At 35.1% G+C, this 22848-nt stretch overlaps 3 protein-coding genes and 2 long non-coding RNA genes across 5 annotated transcripts; 1 reads left to right on the top strand and 4 right to left on the bottom strand.

Annotated features, from left to right (window-relative positions):
- Positions 1-511: 511 nt before the first annotated feature.
- Positions 512-2228, bottom strand: LOC110911788 (phospholipase A1-Igamma1, chloroplastic). Its single transcript, XM_022156440.2, has one exon. It carries the CDS (start codon positions 2219-2221, stop codon positions 602-604), a length of 1620 nt encoding a protein of 539 aa, XP_022012132.2. The 5' UTR covers positions 2222-2228; the 3' UTR covers positions 512-601.
- Positions 2229-9887: 7659 nt separating this feature from the next.
- On the bottom strand, positions 9888-13121 carry LOC110911787. The gene is made up of 2 exons (XR_002577354.2): positions 12960-13121; positions 9888-10259 (listed from the first exon to the last, which is right to left on the bottom strand). It is a non-coding gene; the product is annotated as an uncharacterized LOC110911787 (long non-coding RNA).
- A 2321-nt stretch (positions 13122-15442) lies between these two features.
- On the bottom strand, positions 15443-16792 carry LOC110911786. The gene is made up of 2 exons (XM_022156439.2): positions 16595-16792; positions 15443-16393 (listed from the first exon to the last, which is right to left on the bottom strand). Exons 1-2 carry the CDS (start codon positions 16680-16682, stop codon positions 15567-15569), a joined length of 915 nt encoding a protein of 304 aa, XP_022012131.1. The 5' UTR covers positions 16683-16792; the 3' UTR covers positions 15443-15566.
- Positions 16793-19669: 2877 nt separating this feature from the next.
- On the top strand, positions 19670-20766 carry LOC110911785 (photosystem I reaction center subunit psaK, chloroplastic). The gene is made up of 3 exons (XM_022156438.2): positions 19670-19849; positions 20245-20331; positions 20425-20766. The coding sequence occupies exons 1-3, from the start codon at positions 19769-19771 to the stop codon at positions 20650-20652; spliced, it is 396 nt and encodes a 131-aa protein (XP_022012130.1). The 5' UTR covers positions 19670-19768; the 3' UTR covers positions 20653-20766.
- A 554-nt stretch (positions 20767-21320) lies between these two features.
- Positions 21321-21791, bottom strand: LOC118487613. Its single transcript, XR_004882134.1, has 3 exons — positions 21733-21791; positions 21503-21559; positions 21321-21416 (listed from the first exon to the last, which is right to left on the bottom strand). It is a non-coding gene; the product is annotated as an uncharacterized LOC118487613 (long non-coding RNA).
- Between the last annotated feature and the right edge of the window lie 1057 nt (positions 21792-22848).

The following is a 22848-nucleotide window of genomic DNA, read 5'->3' as shown; positions in this document are numbered from 1 at the left end:
ACTTCCTGCCGAACAGTTTACAAACTGTATGCCAAACGTTTAATTCGTTTGTAGCCTTATTAACGCCTGTAGAAACTATATGATATAATGTTGATCCACACCTTTTAACTCTGTGTCTAAACCACTTGTGATTAAAGAGACCTATAACCATAAGTCCCTAACCCTAAAATAGATGTGCTAGCTTGAATTCTTCATTCTTTTCACATGTAAAAATCACTCTTATATAAAAAAAAGTTGACTCTGTACGTACACACCACATGTATAAACAATGCTATAAACATGTTATTATGGTCCCATTAAGCTTAATTTTCAACAGAAAAATATACGAATTTGGTGATTTTGGTCCACAAGAGCCTTTGCTAATCTGGTCCACAACCACAATTGCCTCAAATTTAAAGGCCTATGGTGTTTTCACTATTCAATAAAGTTATGATTGTTAAGTGTCTTTTTGACTTTCTGATAACTGAATTAATAAAGCCAAAATGATGTATATGACTCTTTAGATAAATTATTAGATGGTGAACAAATAAAAAATGTATTCATTAAAGAAGCTACAATTATAATACACCATTAAATGGATTTATCAACCAAATGATTAAGCCTAAACATCTAAATTTTCTTCTTCAATAGGTGGTGAAGGTATGTCTTCAGATGACCTTTTAGGTCGAACCATTCTTCCAACTTTATTGGAAACTAACCCTTTGTTGCTTAATTGATACCAACATGGTGGTATCCTAAGCTCATTTACAAGCATATCACAATATTTATTGACTAGTGCCACATCCCGCTTAGCGTCAGGCCGAAACGGCGAGGTGCTACTAACGTATCCATCTATAAGATGTAAATACGTCTCAGGATGATGAATCCCAATAAAATTTGACCCACGTTTAAGAAAAGGTGAAGCTCTGACGTCAAGCTTCAACTCTGCCCCAACGTGGTGGTAAACCCACTCAAGGGTGCCCGTCAGGTCATCAAATTTTTGCAAGGTCTCGTTAAAAACAATTCCAGGCATACGAGGGACGAGATCTTGCTTTATGGTGATTCGCAACGCTTTCACGCCTTTATGATGAAGCTCGTCCCTAAAAGCGATATTTCCAACCCTTGGTGCACCAAAAGATATCACGCTTATCGGAAGAGTTGGAAACATTATAGAAGCCTCATAAGCGTTCAACAGCGCTAACGCACCACCCAAACTATGCCCAGTAATCGTAAGACTAACTTCCTCGCCTCTCTCCTTATAAAACTTAACCAACCGCTTCAATTCCCCCATCACCTGATCCGACGCACTCGTCTTATTATACCTCGTCGTCACACGCTTAGACTTATAAATACTCAAAAACCCTCTCTCCACCTTCGCTTCACCATGCCCTAACGGCTCTAAATCCCTTTGCATATCCTCATACCACTCCGAAGGCAACACGGTCCCACGCCACGCCACCACAACATCTCTCCTCCCAATCCGCCTCGTCTCCACGTCATCACTAACCGCCACATAACCCATCCAATTACTATCCTTACTCCACGTGTCCGCCACGTAGGACTTCTCAAGCCACCTAGGAATCTCATATTGTGACATGGCATAAACATATCTCCTCACATCATACCCATGCTTCTGAAGCCCTAACTTGTTAAAAAAGCTTTGTTGGTTATACAAACAACTTCCGCAATACTCGGAGAACGAGTCAAAGTCAAAAGCATCATACGTTGCTTGTGCGAACTCACCGTATTTTATTATCTCTCTACGGAGAAGATGATGAAGTGGATCTAGAAGATTCTCCCAATCGGATCCACCGTGGATTTGGCGCCAAAGTGTGGAGATATCTTCTTTAGGTGATGATGTCGGTAAGTCGAGCTTTGAATCGGCTTGAACGACGACGTTTTGGTTGAAGCGTTGGAGGAGGCTTTTTAGCGACGGTTTATCGATGGAGAGGTTTAAGAGGTTTGTGATGGATTTAGCGAGACGGATTGATTTGTTTGAAAATTTGTTGATGTCGTTGAGTGTTGAGTCGTTGAAGTAGGAGGTTATACGGTGGCGGTTGGTGGTTGATGATAGTTGGTGGTGGTTGGTGAGGTGGTTTACGGTGGTCGTCGCCATGTGGATTGGTATCGAGATCTGAGTGAGAGAGGAGGTGGTTTTGGTTTTATATATGTTGGATGGATGTGCTTTTTCCAGAGCTAAAATTTTATATTTCAAACTTTGTACCGGCGTTTTTTGTTTCATCCTTTTTCATTCATGGTGACCATACCCATACTAATAAATTATAGTAAACTTGTATGTGTGGTTCGTGTTTTGTGATGGGAATATTAAACCGAATAAAAAGAAGAGGTAAAAACGTTGAATTATGCATACGTGTTGTAGCTCGTAAAACTTAGACCAAAACGTAAAATGTAGAAAATAATTACTAACAGAACTCGCACATTGTGACGGGTCATTACACCGCAAAAAATGTAAAAACGTTGAACCATACACGCGTTTTGCAGCGTGTTAACTCGAAAAATTTAGACTGAAACGTAAAAAACAAATTTGTAAAAGATTAAAAGTATAAGGTACATACTAATAAATTATAGTAAACTTGTATGTGTGGTTCGTGTTTTGTGATGGGAATATTAAACCGAATAAAAAGAAGAGGTAAAAACGTTGAATTATGCATACGTGTTGTAGCTCGTAAAACTTAGACCAAAACGTAAAATGTAGAAAATAATTACTAACAGAACTCGCACATTGTGACGGGTCATTACACCGCAAAAAATGTAAAAACGTTGAACCATACACGCGCTTTGCAGCGTGTTAACTCGAAAAATTTAGACTGAAACGTAAAAAACAAATTTGTAAAAGATTAAAAGTATAAGGTACATACTAATAAATTATAGTAAACTTGTATGTGTGGTTCGTGTTTTGTGATGGGAATATTAAACCGAATAAAAAGAAGAGGTAAAAACGTTGAATTATGCATACGTGTTGTAGCTCGTAAAACTTAGACCAAAACGTAAAATGTAGAAAATAATTACTAACAGAACTCGCACATTGTGACGGGTCATTACACCGCAAAAAATGTAAAAACGTTGAACCATACACGCGCTTTGCAGCGTGTTAACTCGAAAAATTTAGACTGAAACGTAAAAAACAAATTTGTAAAAGATTAAAAGTATAAGGTACATACTAATAAATTATAGTAAACTTGTATGTGTGGTTCGTGTTTTGTGATGGGAATATTAAACCGAATAAAAAGAAGAGGTAAAAACGTTGAATTATGCATACGTGTTGTAGCTCGTAAAACTTAGACCAAAACGTAAAATGTAGAAAATAATTACTAACAGAACTCGCACATTGTGACGGGTCATTACACCGCAAAAAATGTAAAAACGTTGAACCATACACGCGCTTTGCAGCGTGTTAACTCGAAAAATTTAGACTGAAACGTAAAAAACAAATTTGTAAAAGATTAAAAGTATAAGGTACCGAAGTTAAAAACTGCAAAAGTGTTGGGATTACAATGAAAAATAGTTTATAACAAAGTTGTAAAAGAAGAAAAGTATGAGGATGAAAAATGTAGAACAAATGAATAGTAAATTTTACTCACAAACAAAAGTTGTAAATTAATATATTAATATATAGGTAATATATAGGTAACTAGTAAATTATTGGAATGACACTTTATACAACAACAAACCTCGACCTTAACTCGGTTTTTATATAAAAGATATTTTAAAAGAATGTTTGTGCGTTTGGGTTCCCACCCAAACGTCCCGGATGAGCATGCTCCAACAAACCAATCTTCTCGAATGTTACATCTCCAATGGAGCATTTGCATTGGGTTTGTGGTGGTGGTTTGTATCTCTAGAAGGTGCCTATGCCACATGGACACCGTTGAAGGTTCTCTCTATAGACCACGTTAGATTTCAAAACTCACTCAAAAACATCTATTTTCTCATAACACAAGACATCTATAAACCATTAAACCTTCACTCATTCTACTTTTTATATAAAAAAATATGAAAATAATATTGTTTGTGTGTGGAGCCTACCTATCAGTCCGGACATGGTTAGAATGCACAGGCCGGAGACACGGACTTTAGGTCGGACTTCCTTCCACAATGGGAAGTTGCTCCGTAGGGGTAGGCAAAGAGAAACAAACTTGTCTAGCTATGTAACACCTCGAATTTTTGTGTCCAATAATGTGTTAACACGTGTCATTTGTTTACACGTGGCATTGATATGAAATAAAGGACTAATATTGACAAACCTTGAAAGTATATAAATTCGAGGATTATAAATGTCAAACAAGGGTAAATATACTGTACAGAAACCCTAAATGGTGCTTGTACCTTCAAACGAATAAATCATGGATCGTACGGAAGAGAAACGCGGAAGAAAGTGAGAGATTACAAGCTACAGGGGTTAACTGTGTCAACATGTTTAACTATACCTCTGAGTGACCCTTTAACGCTCCCGAGGCTTTGTAACAGTATTATACACTCGCTAGAACATATCGTATAAAATCCGCGAAGTTCCGTTTTGAAACGAGAAAGTTATAATCAAATTCGTATGAGAAGGGTTAAAAGCGTCAATAATGAAAGTTAAGACTTTCTGAATAATTAATAAACTAACCGGGGACTTAACAACGCGGGTAAATAACACGAGGTCCTTAGTTGTAATTAACCGAGGGCCAAACCGCAAAGTTACCCCTTCAAACCCGAAAGGTCAGGTTAATAATTACGAAAGATTTCGTTATTAATTACCAGGATTTCGTAAGGATTATAAAAGATTTTAAAAATCTGAAAAACAGGCCTCTCGCGACCCGCGTGATGTTTTGGCCTAAGTTGAGGTGGGCCGCGAGCCCTCTTTTACCCTCCTGATATTTAAATCTCAGGCGACCCGCATTAAACATGCATGGAACTCCCATGCGGACCGCATTAGACGCCCAGATGCAGAAACTTTGTATTTTCTTGCCTTTTGAGCATTATGAACGATCAAACACCAATAAATGAGGCATGGGCACCCTATACTTGACCCATAGCTCTATGGGACACCTGCCCATCATCCATGATCAGCTGTAGGCTGTTGTGTGATGATCTTGAGTGCATTGTTTCACTATAAATAGGCTAGTTTGGTTCATAACATTCACACAACTCAAACACTCCTATCTGATCATTCTAAGAAGCTCTCTAGCATTCTCTTCTGCTCTCTAAGCAAGATACAACTTCTGTAAGTCGTTCAAATCCATTTTGGTCATATATTTCCATAGTTTTAGCTTATAAACTCAACCGTCGTAACTAACGGTTGTCATAGCGATAAATCACAAATGGTCCAGTGAATTGTCGGATTAAAAGGTAGTTTTGAGTTGGTATTTATGTGGGTAATAAACCCCTAAAAGGGTTCCCTCTGATCACCACTCTAACTATGTCAAATGTCGAGTCAAACGTGCGGTTAAAAAGTCAACAGAAAGCTATTTTTGCGATTTATGCATAACCAGTAATGTATATGCTATGAAACCTGTTTAGACACTCATAAAACATGATATTAAGTATATAAACTTGTTTACGCTCGTTTGAATCGACCATTTGCTATATTGACCCGGTTCGGAGCCGAATGTCGCAAAAGTTTGACTTTTGCATTGACTTCAGTTCTGACCCGTTTTAGTGAGGTATAGATATACCATAGGACTCTCTTAAGACCAGGTTACATGATGGTATAAACCTCTGTGATCGGTTCATGAGTTATCCGAGTCTTTTGCGCATTTCCGTTAATCGCCTAAAAGTTGACCGTAACGCCATTTTGAAAATAAAACGAGTATTTCGGACACGTGAACGGACCAGAACCTTTCTTATTAAATTATAAGCATGTCCTTAAAGTTTCACGTCAATCCGAGGTCTAGAATGAGAGTTATGCTAAATAGCGCGGTTAAAATAAACTTTTGTAATAAAAGGCGCAATTAGCATAACACCTATCTAAACCAAGATTTCGTCACCAAAACTTTTACCCACTGTTATAAAATAATATTTTGGGAATTTTAGAGATTTTTAATAATTTTTACCTTGCTCATAACCTGCGGTTATAGCTACGGTTCGGTAAATACCGAATATGCCCTTTTCGGCCAAAACTTGAGTTCTACAAGGTCTTTTGACCCGATTCCAGTTGCTACTTATTTTAAATAATAAATAAAGTATTTTAGACTTTATAAACTGTTCGGGAAACTCAGATTTCCTGTAGAACTCGAAAAGCTCTTTAAAAGTCTTTAAAATGACCGAAAAGCCCCTACGGGGCATAATATTAACTTAAACTCGTTACGGGCATCACGGGAGGTATCCTACTGATACCACAACCTCTTTGAGGCATATTGACTTAGGAAATAAGCGTAAGACTCTCATGGTTAACCGTTTCGCCTATTGCACGCACAGTTCGGCTTATGAAACTAGTTTTCATAATTTAGCCGATACGGGTCAAATTATATTATTTGAACCCCAAGATCCAGAGTGTGAACCATAAACCCATATAAAACAAGTCTCTGAACTTGTTGGGTCAGAATCACACTCCATTCTCGGTTTTCGCCTTTTCGCGCGATTAAACCATATTTATATTCCGGAACCAACCGGTCTAGGCCACGGCCAATATAAAGATCCGTTAGGATTCTAAGAGGTTAATTAAAACCTTCGTTCCAGATTAGGAGCACAGTAAAAGCTATCGGCGATTTAATCAAATTAAGGAATAATACTTGCAAAGGTAAATACTTTAACTTATTTCCCCTATACGGGCTTGGGTTACGGTATGTTAATACCGCTTGATTGAGCATTATATTTTTCCATCGCTTAGGTGGTTAATTAAATAATATGATCGGCTCATTTAAACAGTTTTGTTTCTTAAAAGCCTTTGGGGGGTTTAATGACCGTTGTCCCGGATATCCTTGGCATCATTTTACGAAATGGCCACGACCATCGACATCCCGGTGTAGGCGTACACCCGGTATATATTGTCGACATTAAATTAAAAGACGTAGCCGTTGGTTTTTATACTACGGTTTTACGCAATGTGGTGTGTCTATAAATCTTTAACCCGGCACGACCCGGGCTACTGAACGCATAAAAGAACATGTAAAACGTTCACAAGATTTTAATAATTTTCCCAAGTTATAAAAGAGTTTGTGCCTTGTGCATTCAAACCAATTTTAATAAACATTTTCAAATGTGTCAGTTGAATGTATTTACCAGTGTAAACTGACGTATTTTTCCCCAAAAAGATTAAGTGCAGGTACTATACGAAATTGGCTGGTATTAGCTTCCTAAGCATCACGAATAGTCTCGCAAACTCGATGCCGTATCTGAATGAACAATATTTTTATTATTTTTGATCCGCTGTGGATACATTCGACTTCTGTAATACATTTGATATTACAACCAGAGGTTGAAGTATATATTTATCTTTAAGCTTCCGCTGTGCATTTATATAATTGTGTGGTTTGACTATATTGTTGCCAACTACGTCACGGTAATCCCCCACCGGGCCCACCGGTGATACACGTGGAAATCGGGGTGTGACAAGCTAAGCCACAAAAAGTAAGTTAAGTTACAGTTTTAGTTCTTGTGATTTGGTCAAAATTATCATTTTAGTCGAATGGTTTTGTTTTGATTTTTTAGTCACTATGGTTTTAATTTCATCTTACGTAACTAAGGCCATTAACTACAACCAAAAATTTTATCAACTTTTTTAAAGACAAAAATGTCTGAATTTGAAAGCTCACGTTTGAACGATGGTGTTTATTTCTTGTATTGCTCTGAGAGCAACAACCACACATGGATGGATCTTTCTAAACAATTGTAGCTCTTTTGAAATCTTACATGGTTGGTGGTGTTCTATTGTTCTTGGTTGGAAGTTATAGAGGATGAGCATGGTAGCGATTTAAGAAATTTTTTATTTAACTTATACTTTTTTATATCAAATATCATGTGTAAGTCAGAGGTTTTACCATAGTAGGCCTTAGAGCAGTAGATTTCCTCTGGAATTGATAAGAGATCGGGTTACCAGCGCCTTTTGCCAATGGGTGTACCCGGATGACCGGGCTTGGGTGTTAAAAAAACTATTTGACTGAAATTGTTATTTTAACTATACTATAGGGACTAAAAGTGTGATTTACTTTTTTTTTTATCTTCAACGGTATGTTTCTGGATTTAGGAATTATTAGTGTGGAAAATAGTTTTTGCGATTTTGACTGGTCAAGACCCGTGACGCGTTTATTCGGACTCTGGAAGTATCCGGGTTGGTTCAAGGGGGTCGGTGTTTTCCTGTTGGATAGTCGGGTACGAATCTATTTTGGTCAAATGACTGCTGCTCTTTTTTCTCATTTTCAACATGTTTTATTGTCAACTGTTTTGAAACTTTTTTTTTTTAAATCATGCGAATAAACATTTAATCAAAAACATTATAAAAAAAGCCAATACTTTTTTGTGCTATCAATTTGATCTGATGGGGTTATTATAAAAAGAGGGGTCTTTTTTTTAGAACGGTAAGAAGTGTATTAATATCATTGTAGCACAATCTCTTTTGATCGTCATCTTTAATAAGAACCCGTTCTGATACATATGGTATGAATAAGTTATACTAAGTGTATGTTTGGGATTGCGTTTTCAACCTGATTATTTGATTATTGTGTTTTGAAATCGCAAAAAATCTATTTTGAGTGTTTGGTAAAAAATTAATAAAAAATGATTTTTTACGTTTTGTAGAGTTCAAAACGTGATAATCCATAAGTAGGTCACCCCTTGCTGCAGGAAAACGTGATAATCAAAAAACTGATTTTTTACGTTTTCACTTATTTATTTTTTTAAAATATATATATACTTGCCAAACACTCAAATAGTTGATTATCTGATTTTTGTGATATCAAACAACATAATCAAATCCAAACAATGTTGATTATCTGATTATTGTGATATCAAACAACATAATCAAATCCAAACACTATCTTTCTGCAGCACGTTTTGTTACAGCTAATTATCTGATTCTGATTATTCAAAACGCATAATCTGTTTTCAAAACTCAACCCCAAACACCCCCTAATTTACGTCTCAACATATTAATTTTATTTCAGTCTATGCATAATAGATTACATTTTTATCGTTACAGATATCATAATATTCATTATTTAAATTAAAAGTGAGGATAGATTTTGAAGGCGAGGGAGTCCACCCGGCGCATTGATTGTCTGTGACCTCTTTGGCTTCTTCCACTGTTGACATTGTACCAACTTCCCAAAAATAAAATCACTGGCCATTAACCGAAGTAGGGCCTAATCGTTTGGACGATCGATATTGCCATTTTCGAGTTCACAAACTGCATACTGCTTTGATGACCATAAAGATCCTTCACAGTGATTGATCATCATGAGGATGATTGGTAGAAATAAGATGACATAATTTGCTTTTGTGTGTATATTTTGGTAAAAGTTATGTTGATTTGTTGATGCATATAAAGAATACAAGGTTTCACTTGGATGAAAATAATGTTGTAATTTGTGAACATTGAATGTAACAATTGCCTTTCTTTTTTGTACGTGCAAAACAATAATGTTAGAATAGACAAGCGCACGTTAATCAAACATGAAATATCGAAAGAAAACAAAAAAAAAAAAAACAAATAAATAAATAGAATACCACAAATTGAAAATATTTTGTGCAAATTATTATTAATTAAAGTAAATTGCATAAATCAACCTTTATCTTATACCCAAACTACACTTCGTACCTTTCACTGTGAAATCGGCAAAAAGCCAAAAATCAACCTTTATGTTCATGTTTTGCTACAGGGTATAACCTTTACAAATAACCAATATATTATTTCTTCTAACATATGTTTGGGAAAAGTGTTGGTTTGGTTCAACTACTCCTATATCAAAAGAGTAAATAAAACATATCTTTGCTTTGCCACAATAAAACAAACTGGTTATTTAGAAACAAACATATGCAATGGAGAATTATGGATAATCGAGTACGTATTGTTAAGAATGAATCATTAAAAAGCTTTCCCGACAAGCACCAATTTCAAATCGCCAAGAAAAGCTCGGTTCTACCTGAGGCTCTATCCCTGAGCTCAAAAATAGGCCTAAGTTGGAGGTCCAAATCGCATAGTGAAGCTCAATTATACCTAAGGCTCGATCCCTCAGCTCGGAATTCGTAAATGGGCATAACTTGAGTTCCAAATTGTGAAGCTCGGTCCCAACCAAAGGCTCGATCCTTCATCTCGAATATGTGCATTAATGAGAGTTTTTCTAGTAAGAACAAAAAATGACAACTCAGAACTGAAAACATCAAATCAAGTGTATCATGTTGCAGATAAAAGTGAGGTGAACATGATGTAAACGAGCCAGGCCTCTTGTGAGCTACTTGAGATCGGCTCGCTAAAAGATCAAATCTAGTCAGGCTTAAAAGAGCCTAGGCCCGCGTAGGCTCGTGAGCCTAAACAAGCCTTTTTATTATTTAACTATTTAATATATTAAATATAATATATATTTTTCATAATATTAATTAATATATGCAAAATTGTGATAAAAATAACTTAGGGGTGTAAACAAGCCAAGAGGCTCAAAAGCTACTCGTCATTGGCTCGGTTAAAAGCTCGGACGATCCGAGCTTTAACGAGCCCGAGTTCAAGCCTGAAATAGAGCTCGTTTAGTTATCGAGTTTGAAATATAAAGCTCATTTAGGCTCGCGAGCCTAAACGAGCCCAAACAAATATTTATTTATTTTACAATAATATATAGTGATGATTGATAACATTGGCGAGCCGAGCTTTGGCCGTTTAAGCGATACTGAAGTGAGCTTGAGCTGAGCTTTTAGCTCGTTTGAGGTTGTTCTCAGAATAGCTCGGGCTTTGGGTTTTACTCGTGCGCCAAGCTCGTGCTCAAATAAGTATGCTCGAACCGAGCCGAGCTCGAGCCCAATCAAGCTCGGGCTTGGCCCGGCTCGTTTACACCCCTAAAATAACTAAATAATTTATATTACATTATAATAAAAATTATAATTATATGAATGAAAAATATATAATTGATCTTTTGTTTTAAAAAAAAAAAAAATAAAATTATATGAAATTATTAACGAATAATAGACGAGCTTGAGCATAAGCTCGAGCTTTAAAACCTATTCACGAGCCGAGATCGAGCTTTAGAATTAGAGCTTCAAGCTAGCCGAGCACGAGTTTTCATAAGCTAAAGGAGCCAATCTCGAGTTCGACCCAGCCAGTTTTAAACCCCTACAAATATCATTATAGCAAAAAAATTAAACCTTCATGCAATTATCATCTTTGCGAACACAAATTATCTTTGATCGTGAATAGAATTGCTGATGTGATGCATCATGCATGCTGTTAAATGTTTGAGTGATTCCCTTCATAAACATCTTGCAAGTCGACTGATGTTTTTAACATTTTTTGGAAACTCTTAAGATTTTCTGTATCACTGATTTAAGCCTCAAGACAAAGCCTCGAGTCATGAGGTTCTGATACAGTGAATGGGAAAACATGAATCACAGACAAGCAGGATAACCACCTGAATCAGATTTTCACCTACTATTATTGAATCCATCAAAGCCAACTAAACAATTTGGTAATGGTGGTGGTGGCGTTGATAGATTCCAATTCCTTCAACAAAAAAAACTTAGAACAAACGCCACAGTTGGCGTATGTATAAACTTAGCTAGAGCTCAGCTTTTGTGTCCTATCCTAAAAAAAGCTAGAGGTGGTAATCTTGACCAGTTTACTTATGATCTGGTTGATTTGAGTTGTAAACGGGTTGAAACTTGAAAGTCACCCAAACTATATTTTTAAATGTCAATAACCACCTAACGCGTTTTAGACTCTTAGGCAAACATTTAGATTATGTATGCAATTGTAAACATGTTTGATGCCTTACCTAGTATTAATTTTTGTTTCTTTAATGGACATACAGAGGGCGTGTAGGTCAACCAACCCATTTTGACCGTTTAAAAACCGACTGTTTCAACCTACACCCATTTTGACATGTTTCCAACCTGCCAGACCTGTGCATCTTGCCACCTCTACTTAAAACATACGAGCCCTATCTTGACCGTTTCAGTCAAACATTTAGATTACGTGTGTAGCAATCTTCTCTGTAATTATGTTAATATGTTATATGCGTTAAGTTGTTAACTCGTAGTGAAATTTTTCTTTAAATGGACAGAAAAGCGTGGGTAGGTCAACCAGCCCATTTTGAGTGACCATTTTACAAAAAAAACATTTTCAACCTAAAAGTTTTTACCCGTTTCCAACCCGCACGACCCGTTCACTTGCTACCTCTGCCCAAAACAAATAAGCCCTATATTGACCAGTGATAAGCAGAATTGCATAAACTCAACGAAATTCAATAACAATCGCAATAGTTTAATCCTAGGGGTTTGAACTTAACCACTACAACCTAATGCCTAAATCTGAATTATTGAAGATAACAATCTGAGTTTCAAAAACCAAAACCAAAACCAAAACCAGAATCTGACTGCACGACTATTGTCTGCACGGTTAGACGGAGTAGAGGTAGCAAATGTGCCTTGGTGTTTTAATGTTTTCAATCAACTATAAGAAATTCCTGGTGATTCTTATTTAAAAATATTATATACGTCTATTAGTCTGTTTCGGGTGAAATACGAAGAACATTGCATCAAGATACATAAACCAGAGCTTTGAATCTGAACAATCCGAGCAACTGATAAAAGAAAAGTAGTCTAGTTTGGCTTCAAACACAACAAATTAATTATATTATTGACAGGGTTTTACAATAGATCTGACTTGGCACTCTGCCCTAAGGTTTTTCAATTATTATCCACGCATACACAATAGTAAATACTGATTTTAGACATCCAAGCCTAACTTTTGTGCGAAAAGAAAACAGTTGTAGGATAGATTGACAGTGAAATTTCAAACACTCGTACGTATAGATGTAGTAAAAGATTATAATTACCTTACATATGCGGAGATTTATGAATGTTTGCGTTGATTGTTGATTCCGATCAGTGGCTAGCACCAGCATATGTTCCATGGCCCTTCCCTGAGGAACTAGCTAGGGTTTATGTTAAAAGGGGGCAAGATTGATTTTCATTTTTAACCTAAACCCCATTCCACTTTATACTAGTACCCCCTTAAAACAAAACAAAAATTTGTGTATTTTAAAGATTAAAATCACGATCACGCCGAGTCACGTCTAAGCCTTTGACGCCCCGTAATGGTGGTTAACGGGCCATAAATAATTCTTATTATCCTTTGTAAGAGCATTCACATCCAAGGCATCATGTTCTCAGTGTGGTGTTTTTAAAATATAAAAAGTATAAAAAGTGGTTGTGAGTAGAGGAGAGAGAAAATGTTACTGTTCATTTGTATATTTGGAGGGACACTGTTCACCCACTATAATTTTTTAATATATATTGAAAGTGGTTGTGAGTGAAGGAGAGAGAAAAATGTAATGATAAAGGTATAAAAATATTATTTAATTGAAAAGGAGAGAGAAAAAATATTTGTTTTTAGTGGAAATATATTGATATAGGAGTTGTTTTTTAGTGGAATGTATGTATAATTTTAGGAGGTTGGATGTGAATGCTCTAATAATAATAAAATCATTTTCTTGTTTTCTCTACAATCAAATAAAGGAATTATAAGTGAAATTAAATCGGTTGGGTTTTTGTGGTGTAGTAGTAGATTGAAAGCTAGGTCCGTTTTGTGGTCTTTGACCGAATGGTGTAATTTTGTAATTATGTAACTTTTGTTGTATGGCTGTCCTGTTTTGTGGGTGGGTGTAGTGTTTTCTATTGAAGTTTACTTTAAAAATATCAAATAAAGGAATAATCGTTAAAATTTCTTTTATGTAACTCGTGTAATAGATGGGTTTTTAACTTAGCAGCATATAAAATCATATGTACTAAATATATAGAACAAGGCTTATGAGTTATGACTTGATTCGTTTAATTTTAAAAAGTTAATTACACTTATAGATCCTATAGTTTACCCAATACAACATCTTTAAGGTCTAAAGCTCCCGAGTTGCAAGTTCAGGTTTAGTTGCGTCGATGGGCCCTTTTGTTCGCTTAGTTTTTATTTTTTTTCTTGGTTCATAGGCAGGTTCAAAATTGAACCGAATCAAAAATTTTGGTTATATATAGTTATGGTCATGACTGAAAGCCGAATTGAACCACCATATGCACACCTTTAAAATCACCAACCTAAATGTTGTATTCTTCATCGCATCGCGCACGCACCACTCTAGTCTCATACTAAATGATAATTTGAATGAGTATATTAGTTTATTCATGTATATGAAAATAAAATTAACATATATCAAACAACATATATATCCAACTCTTTTCATATATAATGTTAGCCAAACATGATATGATAATGCAATGCAACAGATCATCCCATTTTGTCCCATATTCCATTCCGTCTAACCAAACATCCTGACATATATAGTTTGCAAGTAAGCTATTCATTTGTTTTTATTAAAAACGCTGCTTTATCAAACATATGTGGGTTCGTTATTGTGAAAAATGTAATGATTTGGGTTAGTTATTTATGTTGAATTATGTAACGTTTAACATTTATGGAATGACGTTTGTAATCTGATTATGCATAAGGCCATGTGTACTGGTCAAGCCCCATAAGGGGAGTTATGTAACAAGTGGCAAAATGTGTAAGAGAGGGGGTTACATAACTTGAGTGTGTAGGAAAGGGGGTTATATAACCCCTTCAATTATGCATACATATGTATGTAAATATATGTGTGTGTGGACCAACATAACATCACGCCGTGATATTTTTCGCGAGGAAGAGCCTTGGGCCGCATATAATTGGTGTTTCAAGGCGTCATGTGACCCTTTGGCGTGATATACCCCTCCACTACGGATAGTCCAAGTGACACGTCGGCACTAGTCGAGTGGGGGTGTAACAGACAATGCCTCAACTAATGTATAATAACCGGATATACATTAATCAGTCGTGGAGATATTCTTATGAATTGTCATGCTTTAGTACATAAGATGACACCATGAAAACCTTTGAAGGTGGTGTAGTGGTAAGCACCTGATTCCCACTTGATTCCCACTAGGAGATGTCTCAGGTTCGAATCTTTCTTCCACTGTTGTCACGTTTCCTACCAATCTAAAGGCCACCTGCCAAGCGCAAGCTGCGATTTACCTGATCTTGTTGGTTAGCTAAGCACTGGCAGGTCCCGTGAGTTTTCTAGTGATAGGTTCTTACGGTTACCAAAAAAAAAGGTGACGCCATTCGCTTGAGATTTTGAGTTTCATATGGTTGTGACATGTTGTTTCTTACATATAGTTCTGCAAATTATTTATAGGTTCTTTAATTTTCTGTAGCACATATCCTTAACTATGTAGAGAGAAAACATAACACATTAATAGTTTATAAACTTGCTTGTTTAAACTTGTTCTTGTGCTAGTCATTAAAGATAAATATTAGAGTTGTTTCTTTACATGTTACATGGGACCGTACACGCGCTACAAATACAGACCTCACAGATGATTCCCTTTATTGAACATACAATTTTCGGTATCATCTTCTACGACTGTATATGTGTTTTTTTCACATGTTCACCACCCTTTTTGCCATTTCTTTTCTCATTTAGTTCAAAACACTTCAACATATGCTCTAACTCTGTCATCCCTTCTTCAATGTCCACAATTTCATCACTTTCTGTTGTGAGATGTTGTCGATAGTTTCGTATCTTTTCTAAACTGCAACTAACTTTGACTCCCGTTTCCTCTATTGTCGACTGCATCACCGTATTCTCTTCATGCGCGTCTTTTAGTTTTCTTTTCATTGACCTGTATTCATCTAATAATTTCAAAAGTTGCTTTGAAAGTGACTTGTTATGTTCTTGAAGCTCTATGGTTCCTTGTGTTTCTTTCTCTTTTTCTTCCTCCTTATGCACTTCTGCGCATTCGTGTACCTTCTCCAACAACGTCTCGTTTTGTGCTTTAAGGTGGTTTATATGTTCCTCCATTTCAGCTAACTCGTGTGCTTTTTTCGTCAACTCTCCCATCATTATCTCCTTTTCTTTACCCAAACTGGAGCACATGATTTCCAGACTCTTTCGCGCAGCCAAAGTTGCACTGAGCTCTCTTTTCAGGCTTTCTTTGTCATCATTCGTTGTTGAGTCGGATAACCGTTTGTCCTTGTTTGGGCTTTGAACAGGACTCGACCTTGGAAACTCCGCTCGTTTGGTTCCAAACGATTGGCATTTCTGAATCCTCGTTCGAACCATGTCGATGATGGTCATCATTCCTGCCACCCTTAACATCCTTTTCCCATCATTTCTTTGTGTTTTGCATGCATCTTTGTGATCTTGAATCAATTTCAATAGTAACTTCACATTTGCAGCAACACCTAATGCATCATCATACATCATATCATATCATCCACATCATGAATATTTTAAATGGTGAAACCTCGGTTTTCAAAAGCGCATCTGAGGCGTGAGGCGATTAGAAAACCGCCAACGACACTTATTGTGTATGTGGGTCAATTTAAAATATTAAATTTCATAATATTTTAAATTATGAAATATAAAAGAGATGGATTAATTACCTTCTAAAGCTGCATCATCATAATTTTGTTGTGTATTTGTTGATGTTGCAGTTAATTCTGGAGGTCTTTTATCCCTAAGCTTACTCATATCTAGAAAATGAATAAAAAAATAGAAAAAAACATATGATGGTGATCTGAGAGAATGAGAGAGAGGGGGGTCAAATTAGAAAATTTTCCCTCTCTTTTTTTAATTTCTCAAAGATCAGCATAAGCCTTTCCTTTCTTTCAGAAATTGTTTGATGTTACAATTACTTTTGTGGTGTATGCTGTATTTGGATTATGGTTGGTTGACAATGCTTGTTTTTCCTGCTTCATAGCCTTTTCCTTTGACCTATTCTTTATTATTTATTTATTAAGTCATAGCTAAAGTACAGTTAAATAAAATATTACAAGAATTTAGAGTGAATTGCAAGTTTTGTCCTTTATTTTTAGGCCATTTTGCAAGTTTTGTCCTTTATGTTTAAATTTGACGAGTTTTGTCCTTTATGTTTAAAAATCAAGCACGTTTTATCCTTTGGGCCTTAAAAATCAAGCACGTTTTGTCCTTTATGTTTAAAAATCAAGCACATTTTGTCTTTTATGTTTAAAAAATCAAGCACGTTTTGTCCTTAAAAATCAAGCACGTTTTCCCCCAAAGGGTAAAACGTGCTTGATTTTCAAACATAAAGGACAAAACTCGTCAAATTTAAACATAAAGGACAAAACTCGTCAAATTTAAACATAAAGGACAAAACTTGCAAAATGACCTAAAGATAAAGGACAAAACTTGCAATTCACTCCAAGAATTTAATTATTTTGACTATATATATATACTAGGTTATAACCCCGTGTATTACACGGGGTTGAATAAATAAATTTTATATACTAAATAATAAAATAATATATCTTTAAAAACCTTATTTATTGTACGGGTTGAATAAATATAATTTTATATATTAAATAACAAAAAAATATATCTATAAGAACCATATTGTACGGATTGAATAAACGTAATTTTATGTAACAAATAAAAAGAGTTATATCTTTAAACCTCGTGTATTACACGGGTTGAATAAATGTAATATTGTCTACCAAATAATAAAACAATACATCTTTAAAAAACCACATGGGTTTTTTTAAAGATACGATGTTTTTAGTATTTAATATACAAAATTACATTTATTTGGTAGATTTTTCAACCCGACTATACATGGGTTTTTAATAGATACAATGTTTTTAGTATTTAATATACAAAATTACATTTATTTAATCTATGTAATACACATGGTTTTTAAAGATATAACTCTTTTTTAAATCTATTCAACACGTGTAATATACAGGGTTTTTAAGGATATAATTTTTTTAATTATTTGGTAGATTTATTCATCCTGATTATACACGGGTTTTTTTAAAGATACGACGTTTTTAGTATTTAGCATACAAAATTACATTTATTTAATTTGTGTAATACACATGATTTTTTAAGATATAATTTTTTTATTATTTGATATATAAAATTACATTTATTTAACCCGTACAATATACAGGGTTCATAAAGATATAACTTTTTATTATATAATATATAAAATTACATTTATTTAATCCGTGTAATACACGAGGTAACAACATAGTAAAAACGATAAAGTAAAACACATTTTTATTATAAAAAAATATGCCGGTTAGCTAACTTATGATTGACTTCTTAATCAACAACATGAGAATCTAAATTATTAGATAACAACAAATAAGTGAATAACCACCCACTATGTAACGAAACTATCACTAATTTTTTTTCTAACTCATACCTCATTAGCTAGACTTCACAAAATAATAATAATACATGCTTTCCTGCATTCATTTTTTTTACCCAATAATAATATTTAGTAGGAATGTTATCTATAATTAATTAGAAGATATTAAATTAAAATAATAATTATTTATAAGAGATGACCTAATATGATGACAAGTGTCCCTAAGTGGTTTCTTTTATTATATAGTATAGATACACACACATAATTGTTTGTTTGTTACAAATAGTTACAAAAAGTATAACCAGATCAAAAGACGTTTGTTGACATAAATATCGTTGTCGGTGTTGTTTTGGGCTTAAAAAGTGCTATTAGCGCGAGCTTGGCCTCAAAAATCGAAAAGGGGTATAGGTTTATTTAACTTGAAAATGACATGTCGGCTTAAAAGAGGAATGGTGCGGTTTTAGGATGGAAAATCACAAATAGCATTGAGGAGGGTAAGAGGTAGACAGTCTTACCAATAGCAAAATAATATAGGATCTGAGGGGGGTAAGATGTAGACAGCCTTACCTCTACCCCATAGGAATAGAGAGGCTGCTTTCAGTGAGACCCCCGGCTCGATAGTAGTTTTGCATCAAGCCATGGACATAAGGCACATAACACTCAGCAATTAAGACAAAGGCCGATTAGTGCATCTACTCCCTTGTCTTTCGGCTATCAACGCCACCACATGATGCATGATTAACCACCCCCTCTTTTAATGTTATTTTCACGAAATTAGTAAAATAACGTTAAAATTAATGCACTTTCACTTTTGTTCCCCGAGCGCCCACACATATATACATTATATGCGCATACCGCAAACGAGGCGTAACATTGTAAAGCCTAATTAACAATGTAAAGCCTAGATGTTTCGTCTTTTTAGGTTTACTCCATGGGTTCAAGATTCTATGGTCATTCTAAGGACCACTAGGTTATGAGTTTGATTTTCACAAAGAGTTTTTTTTTTTCAGATTTATTAGGTTTTGTGTTTCTTATTGAATTGGTGTATAGACATTATTGCCTAGTGAAGATAGATATAAGTGGGGATGGATATGATAGAGTGGTTTTTCTCGTGGCACGATGATAATCCAGTTGTTTGTGATCCAAATTTGCCGTTAAAAAAGTATATAAAACAACAACAACAACAACAACAATAATAATAATAATTATAATAATAATAATAATAATAATAATAATAAATAAAATAAAAAAATAAATAAAATCTAGTGGATATGGAGAAGTCCAACCATAGAAGGCCATGTAAGCATCAAGAATCAAAGTCTATCCTACTTGAAACTTTCCATGGCCATAAACACAACTCTTTTATGTGGCTTCTGCTTTATACATCTTTCAATAAACTCCATTTTTTTCAAACTCAGAAATCCAAGTTTTTTCAAGATCACAAATGGCTGCTGTCATGACTTCTCTTCCTCAATTCACTGGTTTAAAGGCCACTTCATCATCACTTTCCCCGGTTCAAAGCATGGTTAGTTGATTCTAGTTTTTATACATTGTATTTGTTTAACCAAATATATTATATGGTTTTCTTTTTCCACTTACACAACTTGGTAATAGCAAGTGAAGTGATTCACATTCTTTTTTGTCACAATTTCGATAATGGGTTGAACTAGAGAGTGTTTGTTGACCCTTTGGAAAAAAAAGTGACCTATCAAACTCTCTTCCATGAATTAATCAAGTCGAATATAACAAAACAGTTTTTATCGTAACCAACCAGTTGAAAAGTTTTGGTTCCATCAGCAGACGTATCATTTTCTTGTAGTTTGACCCTCAAATTGATCTAATATATTATTAGCCAATTATATAATAGGTGGATGAAAATCATAAGTGTATAATTATGTTATTGACAACTGAAATTTTCAGGTATCATTGCAACCAATGAAACCCAAGGGAAAGGGAAAGGGAGCTTTAGGTGTTCGTTGCGATTTCATCGGTTCATCTACAAATCTGGTTAATTACTTGTACCCATGTTTACATAAACATTAAGAATATTGAAAGCAAAATAAATATATAACAATTTCAATAATATGTTTGCATATATAGATAATGGTGACATCAACCACCTTGATGTTGTTTGCTGGCCGATTCGGATTGGCACCGTCAGCAAACAGGAAGGCGACCGCAGGGCTAAAGCTCGAGGTGAGGGATTCAGGGCTTCAAACCGGCGACCCTGCTGGCTTCACACTTGCTGACACGTTGGCGTGCGGAACTGTTGGTCACATTATTGGTGTTGGTGTTGTTTTAGGCCTCAAGAACATTGGTGCCATCTAAACTTGTTTGAAAACATATTATCATGTTAATAACATTTGCGCAATCATCTTCGTTTTGAGTTAACGTTTATTCGTTTTGGAGTTTAAATTATGTATGTAAAGGTGGATTAAGACATGATTATTTCAACTAAAATGTTACAAAATAGAAATGAAAATTAGATTTTATAAACATCACCAAAATCTAAATGAACTTGTTATCAAGTGATTGATATTGTGTTGTTTAATTGCTTTTTATTACTAAACAAATACATCAATGTTAACTTGTACACCACTTAAATACCGGATTGTTAATTTACGAGTATTGTCATGAGTTGTCACCTTTTGACTTGTGTATTACTTGTCGTTAATTGTAACTTAATTTATTAACAACAAACTACTATATCTTGAATATAACTAGAGGGTAGGCCCGTGCGATGCACGGTATGACCAACAGTTAGTGTCCTTCATTTTGTTATGTGCGGGGAAAATGTTTATGTATAGATAAAAGATAATTAGCCAAAAGACAATGTAAGAGAAGCCATACAAAACGTGATAAGAGCTTGTACCATAAGCCGGCCACACAAAATTTAAGGCGTGCATAGCACAGGAAACTTTGTTTGCGGAATCTGTTTAAGAACAAACATGTATGCCAAGTCTAAAAACATACATTACAGGAAAAAAACTTAAAGGAGTCCATAAAGCTTCCGGTTTTATTCAATAATTCACGAAATCTTCTGCCGCTAATGCATGGCCATGTAGTCGACGTTCCCCTTAGTAGTTTCTTGTCTACAACAGGTTTAAGGAAGTAACATAAGCAACGGCTATGAGCTAGTCAAATCAAATATCTATATGCTTTTAGGCAAAATATATACCTTTCACCTGGAGCGCTACCCACAGAACCATCTGAATAAGAACCTTCATAAGTAGGGCTGGGAAATAAAAAAGGAAATGTTAGGCAGAACTTTAACTTGGATGATGTATAGAATGTAACTTCGTTCAAGTAGTGACATAGCGACAAATATTCAATTTTGAACATTTACTTAAACACAACACAAATGGATATGATGTCTAAAACGTATATGCTTATAGGCTAAATACATACCTTTCACCTGGAGCGCTACCCACAGAACCATCTGAATCAGAACCTTCATAAGTAGGGCTAGAAAAGAAAGAAAGGAAATGTTAGGCAGAACTTTAACTTGGATGATGTATATATTAGTAGTTCATATTCCATTATTTTGTACTAAAAACTTGATAGAATGTAACTCCGTTCAAGTAAATTCCCATTTATGAACTGCAGTTCAAGCTCGTTGAAGTTAAATTCATTCCATTTAGCTATTTGGCATGTATAAATAGGAAAAAAAAAGCATAAACTAATGATTTAACTTAAATATCCAAACGAACAAAAAAGCATAAACAAATTCACTACAAATTTCATCATAATCGACATAAAGAAAGGTAACCTTACGGAATGTGGGAATCTAGTGGTAATGCCCGCGCGTTGCCGACTTGCCACGGGTAAGTTCCATTACAATTCATTTCAACACTAAAGCGATGGGCTCGTATGCGTTCTCAACGCTAAAAATTGAAAGACTTAAGTTAGGGAAAAAGAAAGACCAAACGGACAATAAGGATGAGGCACTTACCGTTCGTTGGTTAGGTTGAACTCAACCGCGCGAGCACCCGATGCTTTCACAGACTGCGGCCCCACCTCAGTAACATATCCGATAACATCTGCAGCGCAACGAAAATCAGTCTGAATTAGAAATGTGTCTAATAGTCTAACCGAGCCAAATTCAACTGAATAAACTAATTTATTCGGTTCAGTTATCTGATCGAACCAGTTAATATCTGGTTTATTCGTTTTCATTTAGTTTGGTTATCCGAATAAGCAAGATTTGTGGAACCCGGATTCTGAATTTATATTCGGATACGGTTAGGGACCGAACTAAAAACCGAATTCACCATTCGTTCGGTTATTTCTCGTACGGATATGGTTTGGTTTTTGGGTTTTCTGTTTGCTTGTACGTTTGACCACATATTTTTATCAGTAGCTAGTTAAAACACAGTTGTGAGAGATTGATTTCTGCTTATTTAACACTCATTTTTGTAAATGCTACTATTTAAAATTCAAATATAAACGTGCAGGGACTAATGGAATATGCAATTTATAAACATGGTTGTTTAGTTAGTAACCAATAAGTACTTTAACCTTTAT

Source organism: Helianthus annuus, chromosome 15 (genome assembly GCF_002127325.2).
Source record: "Helianthus annuus cultivar XRQ/B chromosome 15, HanXRQr2.0-SUNRISE, whole genome shotgun sequence".
NCBI classification, from domain to species: Eukaryota; Viridiplantae; Streptophyta; class Magnoliopsida; order Asterales; family Asteraceae; genus Helianthus; species Helianthus annuus.
The sequence above is the reverse complement of the archived record's forward strand: the minus strand, read 5'-3'. Positions and strand labels throughout refer to the sequence as shown.

Coding starts and splice junctions, on each gene's coding strand:
- LOC110911786 (XM_022156439.2), bottom strand. CDS start 16,682: ATGAGTAAGCTTAGGGATAAAAGACCTCCAGAATTAACTGCAACATCA. Junction 16,394..16,594: donor TGATGATGCAGCTTTAGAAG/GTAATTAATCCA, acceptor ATGATGCATTAG/GTGTTGCTGCAAATGTGAAG.
- LOC110911785 (XM_022156438.2), top strand. CDS start 19,769: ATGGCTGCTGTCATGACTTCTCTTCCTCAATTCACTGGTTTAAAGGCC. Junction 19,850..20,244: donor TTTCCCCGGTTCAAAGCATG/GTTAGTTGATTC, acceptor TGAAATTTTCAG/GTATCATTGCAACCAATGAA. Junction 20,332..20,424: donor TCGGTTCATCTACAAATCTG/GTTAATTACTTG, acceptor TTGCATATATAG/ATAATGGTGACATCAACCAC.
- LOC110911788 (XM_022156440.2), bottom strand. CDS start 2,221: ATGAAACAAAAAACGCCGGTACAAAGTTTGAAATATAAAATTTTAGCT.